At 45.1% G+C, this 11,249-nt stretch overlaps 1 protein-coding gene and 1 pseudogene across 1 annotated transcript; both read left to right on the top strand.

Moving 5' to 3' along the window:
- LOC101567083 overlaps positions 1-367 on the top strand; it is a 59,079-nt pseudogene extending 58,712 nt beyond the window's left edge.
- A 738-nt stretch (positions 368-1,105) lies between these two features.
- LOC101563527 (olfactory receptor 2L3-like) lies at positions 1,106-2,032 on the top strand. The gene has a single exon (XM_004648452.1). The coding sequence runs from the start codon at positions 1,106-1,108 to the stop codon at positions 2,030-2,032; it is 927 nt and encodes a 308-aa protein (XP_004648509.1).
- Positions 2,033-11,249: the final 9,217 nt, after the last annotated feature.

The following is an 11,249-nucleotide window of genomic DNA, read 5'->3' as shown; positions in this document are numbered from 1 at the left end:
GGGTTCGGGCCGCACAGCCTTGGAAGGAAGCAGGAGCGCGCCCTGCACAGTGGCGCTGGGCGTCCACCGCTCTTCAGGGCCTGAAGATGTGGTCTTCTGGGCTCCTTTACTGTTCTAAACAACTGGAAACAAAACCTGCTCACATACTTTGGAGAAACTACCATCATATGCACTAAAAACGTTGGAAATTAAATTCTTTTCTCTTTTAGTGGACTCTGCTATAAAAGCACATGAAGGGAGGAGCCGCCCCCGAAGGCCTCAGTTCCTGGACTGCGCAGCGCTGTCCTTGTGCACCCTGCAGGGGCGCTTTCCTGCCTCTCAGCTTAAACTTCAGGACCGCAAATTCACGAAACTGTCAGCAGCTTGACTTCATGCATATAAATGCAGTTGGATTGACGTACGATCCGATTTTATGAAGTGAGACACACTTACAGGGAATCTAAGGCTTCCAAATCTTCCAGGGAAACCTGATGTGGTTTCATGTTTGTGTAATTTCTGTCTGACAGGAGGTTATGAATATTCTTCTGGGAAGATCAACTTTATTAAGATAACTCCTCAGTTATGGAAACAGAGAAGTAATCTCGTGCTTGCAAAACATACTGGAAAATTTTCTTAGATTTTTGTTGTTATTTTTTACTATTATTTTCATTTAATACTGCATCTCTCATGTTCTTGTGTACTTGTAGCGAACTAAACCTGAATTCAGTATCTTTTAAAATGATAAACACTATGTGAATAATCTTCCCTCAGAGAGGAAATAAAAACATCGCTGTTATGAAAATGTACGAAAATATGCATGTTTAATTCAGACACTTCCACTGACTCATGTCGATGTACATTTATAAGTTTTCTTTTCAAATTGGAAAAAAGAAATAAAGCCAGTATGTTATTTTAATAAATTGACAGTTTTATGGTATCTTCTTAAAGTTACCTTTGGCAACCTATGATGAAGCACACAATGGAAATCTTTTCAAAAATCTGTCCTTTATTAAAGAGCTGTAGAAGTTGAACACATCAGTCTTAGTAAGGCAATGAATTACAATAGCTTCTAAGTTTATATGCATCATAGAGCAAGAACACTGTGAAAAACCTGGACAAAATTTGAATGGCAAATTACACGCAGCCTTTGACTGATTTTGTCCTCCTGGGCCTGTTCCCCCCATCAAGGGCTGGCCTCGTGTTCTTCAGTCTCACCTTCCCCGTCTTCCTGATGGCCCTGGCTGGCAACCTGTGTATGGTCCTGCTCATCCTCCTGGACGCCCACCTCCACACACCCATGTACCTCCTGCTCAGCCAGCTCTCCCTCATGGACCTCATTTACGTCTGCACCACTGTGCCCAAGATGGTGTCTGGGTTCCTATCGGGGAACAAGTCCATCTCCTTCATCGGGTGTGGCTTCCAGAGTTTCTTCTTTGTAACTCTGGCAGGTGCAGAAGGGCTGATCCTGATGTCCATGGCCTATGACCGCTATGTGGCCATCTGCGTTCCTCTGCACTACCCCATCCGCATGAGCAGGGGAGTGTGTGTGCTGATGATCCTGGGATCCTGGGTGACAGGTGCTGTCAATGCCTGTGCCCACACAGTGTACATCCTCCGTGTCCCATACTGCAGGTCCAGGGCCATCGACCACTTCTACTGTGATATCCCTGCCATGCTCTCTCTGGCCTGTGGGGACATCAAGGACTATGAACACACTGTTTTCCTAAGTATCATCATCTTTCTCCTGACTCCTTCCATGATCATTGTGCTTTCCTATGGCAAGGTTCTCCTTGCCATCTGCCGCATGCGCTCCCGGGAGGGCAGGAAGAAGTCCTACGCCACCTGCAGCACCCACCTCACCGTGGTGACTTTGTACATGGCACCATTTATCTATACGTACCTCCGTCCAAAGTCCCTCCGGTCTCCAGCAGAGGACAAGGTCCTGGCTGTCGTCTACACCATCCTCACCCCGATGCTCAACCCTGTGATCTACAGCCTGAGGAACAAGGAGGTTCTGGGGGCCCTGGGAAGAGTGAGGGGGAGAATCTGCTAAGAAGAACTGTAGGAGAATGTCTGCCTCAGCACATTTAGCTGTGGTGCATCTCTAGATAAACATCCAGTGATGAGGCTTCTGAAGCTACAATTAATGTTCGATATTTGAAAATTTGAAGGTAGATCATGGTTACAATGATATGTCCTACTGTGTGAGTTTTGTTTTTCTTTGTCTCTCCTTTTTTATTTTTATTGTTTGTATTTTTTAAGGAAGGGTTTTCAGGGTGTTCAGGTCTCACTAGTAGATCGGACTAGTAGTGATTCTCCTTTTTACACACTCCCAAGAGCTTGGATTACAGGTCAGGGCACCGCGCCCAGTCTCAATTGCTATGTCAGGGCGCCCTGGGGGTGGGGCCGGATCGAATCCCAGGGCCTGCCCCTGCTTGCACGGGCTTTAATCCACTATTTCACTGACCCTTTTGTCTCACATTTTCAATAAAAATAAGGGGCCTGCACTTTCCATCAATTTGACGAGCATAGTTATAAGGAAGCAGCTAAAACAGAAAACACAGAAAACTTTTCAGTCCTTCAACGGTGCTTTGAAATGAAAACCTTCGATGGTACTTTAGATTTAAAAATTCCATCAAAGACACATTGCCAGGCCTGCCCGCAGAAGCCACGCTCACCCACGTCCGCGTCACTTTCCCTGCAGCTCCCTCGGCTGACACGCCGCCCTCCGCAGAGGTAGGGGACGGTCTGGTCCTGACACCCTTGAGCTCACCATCCTGAGGAGACTGAATGGCGTGCTCCAGAAGCCACGCCAGTGCCCTTCGCGGCTCTCGTTCCTCCTGACTCTGCTTCAGAGAGCGCGGCAGCACGGACTGCCCCAACCAGCGGAGCCGGGTCCCGCCTCTAACACGCCCTCTGCTCATCCCCGGGTCTTTGCTCTCAATCACTGCGTCTCTAAACCATAAAGACCGTCCGTGCATACAGTTTCCACCCTAAAACACTGTTCTTGCTGAGTGTCACGGGTAGCGGTAGAGTACGACGAATGAAGAAACGTATTTGTTTCACCTCTTGAGTCTGCAGTGAGATACACCTTCGCTCGAGGACGCATTCAGCAGAGCAGCGACCTTCCACGTCCCATTCGATCTGCGCAAAGATGGCTTTTCTGCGCTCACGTGGTGAAGTACAGTGGCGGGCTGTGGTCGCATGCTGCGTTTTGGCCTGTGGTGTTGGGATGTCGATTCTATGCCCAGAACGACGATGAGCAAACACAGAGGAAGCAAGGTCAATATACGGTGAAGTTCGTGTAAATGTCCGTCACACACTCCCACCGAGCTCTTACACTATTCATGATGCATGAGCAATGTGGCTAGGCATGCGCACATGATTGTAAGAATGTGTGTGTGTTCTTGTGTCTGTACATGCATATAAATAATTTTTGTGTTTGTATGAAAACTTGTTCCTCAGACTACAAAAAATTCTATAAAAATGGAACTTAAAGAGAAAATGTTAAACATAGCACAATTTTACTGATTAATATTTAATTTCTATATGTTTGCAAAATTTTCGATTATCTGAACTCCTGCATCATTTGCGCTGTCGCGTGGCACTGGGTCAGGACTGCTTCCCCATCATTCCCTGGAAGGAAGCCAGGAATCCCTGCAAACCACCTGAGGAATCGCGGAGCAGAGCCAGGCCCTCGGGCCCTAGTGGTGCTGCAAGCGCGGCTGGAGCCCCTAGAGGGAGCACGGGGAGAGCCTGCTCAGAGCGGCCCACGGTTCTCCTGTCATTCAATCCGCCTTGTTCACAGAGGACAGGTGTAGATTGTTGAAGGGTTTCCTTCATCACACATCTTGTTCTTCATTCTTTTTTTCCCCATAATTTTATTGAGAAACAAATAGCAATGGGACAGTTTCAACAATTAACAAACACATTGCATACCCTTTTCCTAGTGGTTAATTGCTGTACAAGATGCGGACATGATATCCTATCTACAAACACCATTAGAAGAAATCCATCTATTCATTAAGAGAATGTAACTATATATCTATTCTAACCACTTTGAATACACAGATACAAAATGGACATTCATCTGTATCCCCTTTTTTTATTCCATTATTTGAATATTATAGGTGTGTTAACTCAGCAAAATATCTTAAAAGAGTCCAGTAGTCAATAATAGTATTGAGTTTTCTGCTTCACTGGCAATATCAGAAATTGTTGACCTGAGTCCCCTACAGCTCAACATAACAGCATGGCTTTACTTCTTATACTTCGTTTTTATACTTTTCTGCTGGATGGTTAAGATCAAGGTAAAGCAAGGCCTATGCAACAAGAGTTGTAGCTTTTGGGTGTGATAAGGTCAGTGAAATCCACCCTGACTGAATATATATACTTACACCTGTGAACTGGGCAACTGCACTGAAGATGGCAATTTGTAATAGTAGGCTCATGCTTGGAGTGCCTGTCATTCTGGTCTCCTTAATACGTGTTGCTTGTCATGACACGCCAGTTACTGCCATGCTGTCTCTCCAGTAGATGATTGTTCAAAAAAAAGGGGGTGGTGAATGAAGGCAGGAGACAGGAAAAGGAATGTTGTGGGACTGTCCTGCTTCAAGGTTGTATATGGTTAGATTTTTGGAGTTACGTGTAAACATAAGAATTATATAATTCCTTATGCCTATTTTTAAAATATATTCTAATTTTTAAACGTTTTTTCATCATATTCTGTAGGGACTTAAAGCTCAACATATCAATACTTGATGAAAAATACCTGTTCCATGTTATGCCTAAGATGTTTGATATTCAGACAGATAGTGAGGTTAAGCTTAACAGCCTAAGTTGTATGGTAATAACAATAAGCTTCTCTTCTGGAGGGTTAACAACCTAAGTTTGCAGGCCAAAATTAGAGAGAAAGGAGGGCTAGAAGGAAAGCCAACATTTTGGCCCTAGCCTTCCAAGGTCAATTAAGACTCAGGACATATGAGAATTTGTACTGTAACATCACGTAACTCAGTAGTGTCCCAAATTTTCTGATCAAGAAGATTATGGGACCAAAGAGGAAAGTGATCGATGGTGTAGAGTGTGCCTAAGGAGAGTCACATGCAGAGAAAACATTCTCTCTGGCTTTTACAGAGAGCACATTGGCCAAGCAATGGCCATGACTCATCCACATGGCTGACACTGACAAAGGTTCTGCAATCTGAGGTACAGGATCTCAGGATAAATCCTGAGGGGATTTCACTGGTCTTCATTCTTTTAAGAAACACAAGTGGATTAGCTTGTCCCTAAGGCAAACTGAATAAAGACCACATAGTACACTTAGAACAGCTCTTACTCAGCATGTATTTTGTCGCTGATTTTTGCTTATTTCACCTTCCCTTTCATTCAGAATTTGTTTACCACATCTTTATACAGTGGGCTCAGGGTTAAATCTTGGTTTTGAAAAATGGAGTCAAAATTACTAAAGAAATTGTTTGCTGTGAACCTTCCAGTGACATTGACCTTCCATTTGATATTAAAATTTTGCATTTTGCAAAGGGACATTGGGATAGTAAGCATGCATACCCACCAAGAGACACAGCAGAGGGACCTGGCTGCTCCTCTCTCTACAAAGGAGAAGGAATTAGGTTAGTCTCCTGTGTCAAGTAAAGGAGATAGAGATTTGTGGGCAAGTGCTGAACGCCACTGAGATGTGAGGTTGGACATCAGGACCTCGGACATCAGCGATCATCCACGTGTCTGTGGCTTGTGGCCTCATCTCTGGGCTCCATAAGGCAGGTCCATAACTTAATCAACTAATGAGTGTAAGGTTCTAATACGTGGAGGATGTTGAAAATCTGGCCTGACTTTGCAAAATACTGAAAAAATATTTTTAACTACTTCATCAGTTATAAATGAAACAAAATACTTGACTTGTTTTCAACCATTTATTTAGCCATTCCCTTTATTTTGTGATTATTAAGTCAGTGTATGAACTGAACAAAATTCATGTAACAAAAGCACTTAGATAAGTTCATTTGCCTTTTAATTTTTCCTGGTTGCCTGGATGTTCATGAGGCATGTAGACTGATTTGTGACCCCAGAGCACCCCAAAGTCTCCCTAAGTTTGCAGCAATAGAGGTCCACTGGGTTATCTCATTTATTATTCATTTCATAATAATCTTTCTATGCTACCACATTTCATGATTGGTGATGGATGCGGGCACCTGAGCGTGTGGGGATGCACACGCGGCCCCCTGATCCCATCCTCACTTCCACCTCCTCATCCTTCCTTCTGTAGATTCTCTTCTCATTTGCGAAAGTTCCAGCTCCTTGTCTTTCTCTCTTTTATTTTGCTCCTTAAATTTTTCATTTTCTCATACAAGTGAAATCATGTGATCTTTAAGCTTCAATTTCTGGAATATTTCACAGAAGATTTTAGGCTCAAGGTGTGTTGAGTTTCATGTTGAAATTCAACGTTCATGTGTATGCCAGTTTTTCCAGCACCATTTGTTAAAGTCTACCTTTCCTTCTGTGTGTGCCTTACATCACTGGCATAATTTTATTCATTTTTTAATTTTTCCTTCTGTAGTAGGATGTACATGGGGCACACAGATTTATTTGTGGCAGCATAAACACATTCTCCCCAGGCTTGCAGCAAAGGAGACCCAACCCATTATCTCAGGACATTTTATTCATCATGTATTTAATGCTGATTTTTTATTTTATTTTAGGGAGGATTTACAGGATGTTCAGGTCTCACTACTAGATTGGGCTCCTAGTGATTCTCCTGTTTACAGCCTCCCAAGAGCTGGAATTACAGGCATGTGCCACCACGCCCAGGCTCAATTGCCATCTCAGTTCGCCCCAGAGGCTTGACCAGCATGGCAGGCCTGGTATTGGAACCCCCAGCCCCTGAACCTGTTTGTGAGTGCTTTAATCCACTGAGCTATTTGGCCAGCCCTTTATACTGATACTTTTATACTAGCCACGCAGTCAATGGTTCGCTCGCTCAGTGTTCCTGGGGTTGTTTCTGCGTCCTCTGCTCCACCACACCAATCTACAGGTCTGTTCATCCACTCCCTCACGTGGTTTTGTGCAAGCACAGCTGTCTTTCTCAGAGAAGCCTTGTGATGCAGGCTGCAATCTGGGATTCTGATGCCCCCACTCTGCTTTCGTTGCTCAGGATTTCTTTTACTTTTCTGGGATGACTTTGGTTCCTAATGAATTTTAGGATAGGTTTCTCTAGTACTACAAGAAGTGCTGAGACATTTTGATTGGGATTACAATAAATCTGCACATTTATTTTAATGTGGGCATTTTGACAATGTTTTTCTGTCCTTTAGGAACAGGGAATATAATTCAAATTTCTTATGTTTCCTTCCATTTCCTTTTCATGCTCTTGTAGTCTTTATGGTAAAATGCCTTGTTGTTCTGCTTTTATCATTTTCTCAATGCTTTTACAGATGGCAGAGTTTTATTAATGTCTGTCTCGGCGGGCTCACTGTTGGTCTACAGGTGCCTTATTGATTTAGAGTGTTGATTTCTATCTTGCTACCTGCCTGAAAGTGTTTATTCATTTTAGAAGTTTTCTGCTGCAGCATTTTGGGTCTTCTATTTAAAACATTTTGTAATATGCAAAGAGAGTTAATTTGACATCTATTATCTGGTAGTGTTTGCAGTAGTGTATCGAACAAAATGATGATAGTCTACATCTTTTTCTTTTTGCTGATCTTAAGTGGAAAGCTGTCTCTGTAATGTCACTGCAAGAAATGGTGGCAGCAGTTTTATCATATATGACTTTTCTCAGATTGAAATCGAGTTCTTCCATACCTATTTTCTTCTAAAATTCATCATGTTAGGTGTCAGTTTTTCCCAAAGGCTTTTGTGGCAAGTATCCAGATGATCAGTCTACTTTTGTTCTTGCTTCTACTTGTGCTCTATTTCAGCATTACTTATTTGTGAACTCTCATTGTATCGTGGGGTGAAGCCTACGAGGTCATGTTGTATACTCTTGTAAATGACTTATTGTACTCTTTTGCCAATATATCTTTAAGGTTCTTTGTGTCTATGTGCATTAACATAGCTGGACTTTTCATTTGTTTGTTTGATTTGTGTGTTTTTATACCTGAGCTCTTATTTGTTATGGGTTTAGTGCAATGCTAGTTCCCAGGAATTAGACTGGCAGTTCCACTTCCATTTCTACTTTATTGAAGGGTCTTCAGAGTCCTGGCATCAGCTCTCCCCAGAAGTCCTTTCTTGTAGAACTCAGTGGTAAATCTTTGGGTCCCAGGTTTTTCTTCTTTGGCACATTTTCAGTGCAGCCTCAGCCACACTGCCTGTGATTAGCTGATTTGCAGGTCTTACATCTTCTGGTCTTAGTTTTTGGGGATTCATAGGCATCTAGGAATATACCCATTCCATGCATTCTTGAATTTATGAAGGAGAGGTTGTGAAGTAGTTGCCAATAATCTGGATTTCCATGGTATCTGCTTGTGTTTCTCCATTTTTCCATTTCTATTCGAATTAAAAGAGATCTCTTTCCTTTATTTTGAGAAATTGCCTAAGATTTTATGTACTTTTTAATCTCGTGAAGAATCAGTTCTTCATATATTCTTGGTACTGTTCTTTTAATCTCAATTTTATTGTTTTCTCTGATCATTGAACTTTCCTTCCTTTTTCTATCATCTATCTATCTATCTATCTATCTATCTATCTATCTATCTATCTATCTTTTTGGAGGTGGTCCTGGCAATCAGGCTTAGGACTCACCTGTGCCAGGCAGGCACTGTTTCACTGAGCTATATCCCCAGCCCATGATCTTCATATTTGATTCTCCTTTTTTTCCCTTAAAATCTAATGAGGCATTACTGGGTTTCTGGTTTTGTCTTGGTTTTGGTTATGATTTTTCTGATGTGCGCATCCTTAGGTATTAATTCTCCTCATCAGATTGCTTTCATTGTGTCTCATGTTCACGGATGTTATACCAGCACTATGTTTCCAATGTGGGATCTATTTAATTTCTTTCTATGAGGCAGTGATTATTCAATGGTGTACTATTTAATCTTCCTCTGTGCATAACTTCTGTGAAGTTTTTTGTAGTGATAAATGAGAGACGCTTACTGTGTCAAAGGAGCAAGAAACAAAGAGCGGAGCCTAAGGACACTGGCCCCTTGGAACTCTGGCAAGCTGGAGACGAGGGGCGGACTCCTGGCGGGAGCGCCCTGTCTTGCTTCGCTCCTTTACCTGGGAAGTTACCAACAGTGATCTGCAAACTTGGAGTTGGGGGAATGCCGGAAGGGGATGCAGAGAACAGACTGCTTATACCAAATTAGTTACGCGCACGCCTTAGCCTGTTTGCAGCCCTCAACATCCTTGTTTTGGACTTTGAGGATTTTGACTATAAGGTATAGGGGCACAGTTTGGAGAAACGAAAGAAGCAGAAACTGAAAAGTGTAACATGACGTATCCTACTAGGCAAGAAAAGAAGTTTAATAGACATTTACTGGAAAACTTCATGAAATTTGCTGGAGATAAACAAAAAGAAGAATAAAGGACAAAAACAGAGAACAAAATAGAGAAAGAAAAAAGTAAAAAGCAAAAAGTATCCCAAGGGGCTGGTGAGATGGCTCAGTGGTCTAAAGCACCTACTTAGAACAAGCTCAGCAAAGCACAGGGACCGCGGTTCAATCCCCAGCACCACATGCCACCCAGCCCCGCCCCCTGGTGGGCTAAACTGGCCACACACACACACACACACACACACACACACACACACATTAAAAAAAAAAAAGTATCCCAAAACAATATATATCATAAATAATCTCTATGTGACATATAAGGAGAAACGGGTCAAAACATTTCCTGTGTTTTTAAATTCATGATTTCTTTCTCAGATCCGCAATAGTGAGACTCTCCCAGGGTGGAAAAGCCACTCTGGTCACCCGCAGCCCGGTCTGGTTTTCCTGTGAGCCCTGCTCTCAGCTGCCTGGGGGTCGTGCGTGTCAATGACACACGCGCTTACGTTATGGGCGCTCCTGGGACTCCCACACTCCGAGATCCTTTGTGACTCTCTTCCTGTGGCCTTCTGCACCTGCCTGCGGGGCGTGTGTGTCAGTGACACACGCGCTTACGTCATGGGCGCTCCTGCGACTACAACACCCTGAGATCTTCTGTGACTCTTTTCCTGTGGCCTTCTGCACCTGCCTGTGGGGTGTGCGTGATCAGTGATGCACGCGCTTACATCATATGTGCTCCTGGGACTCCCACACTCCGAGATCCTCTGTGACTCTCGGTCCATGGACTTCAGCACCTGCCTGCAGGGCTGGAGTGTCAGTGACGCACGCGCTTACGTCATGGGCGTTCCGATGACTCCTACACCCCGAGGTCCCCTTTGACTCTCTTCCTGTGGCCTTCTGCACCTGCCTGCGGGGCGTGGGTGGTCTGTGACGCACGCGCTTACGTCATGGGCGCTCCCACGACTCCTACTTCCCGAGGTCCCCTCTGACTCTCTGCCCACGGCCTGCTGCACCTGCTCTCCCCTGCAGACCGAGGCTGCCAAGGTCGTTTCCTGTTTCTTTGGCAGATGGGGAAGTAAAGAGCCCGCTGAGCGCTGGGCCGCGGGCCTGAGGGCACGTGTGCAGCCAGGACCGCTCTGCGGGAGGCGAGCTGCAGGCCTGGCTCCTCCCTGCGCGCGGCTCCTGGCCTGGCCGGTCCGGGCTGCAGGGCTGGCCTGCTCCCCCCGAGGGTCTCCGTGCCCGGCTCAGCCCCAGGGCGCTGCGGTGTGGCTGTCGCTTCGTTATTCTGCAGCCCAGCCTTGAGCGCCTGGTTCCTTCCCGGCTGGGGCTGCCGCGTGGGGGTTGCTAGGGGAGGGAGGCCCCAGTCTCTGCCCTTCCAGCAGCCCGCGCGTCCCTTCCCCGCTCTGGTGCCCGGCGCTGTGCGCCCTGCAGGCCCCTGTGTCAGAGGAGGGGGTGCCCTGCCCTCCAGGACGCCCTGCTCTGCTCTGCTGTGCCGTGCTCTGGGCGTCGAGCTGCATGTCCTGAGCCCCTCTGCAGTCCCTGGGCTTCCTGTCTGTTCTCTCGGAATCCTGTAGATGTCCTTTTTCTCTTTGCGGAGGCGTCTTTCTTTTTCTGGAAAGAAGGATGTGGGGAACTTCGTGATTCCAGGTCCTGAATGCTGTATATTGTTGCTTACTTCTCAGGATTACGTGTTCTGACCTATGCACTTCGATGGACTGCTTTTACTTGACTTATTTCATACAATCGATCCAACATCTCCATCACCTGGAGACA

The sequence above is a fragment of the Octodon degus genome, unplaced genomic scaffold, assembly GCF_000260255.1.
Source record: "Octodon degus isolate 3935 unplaced genomic scaffold, OctDeg1.0 scaffold00414, whole genome shotgun sequence".
Lineage (NCBI taxonomy): Eukaryota > Metazoa > Chordata > Mammalia > Rodentia > Octodontidae > Octodon > Octodon degus.
Note: the sequence above shows the minus strand (reverse complement) of the source record. Positions and strands in the feature narration are given on the sequence as shown.

What these genes read in the sequence shown, in the direction of transcription:
- LOC101563527 (XM_004648452.1), top strand. Translation starts at nt 1,106, where the DNA reads ATGGCAAATTACACGCAGCCTTTGACTGATTTTGTCCTCCTGGGCCTG.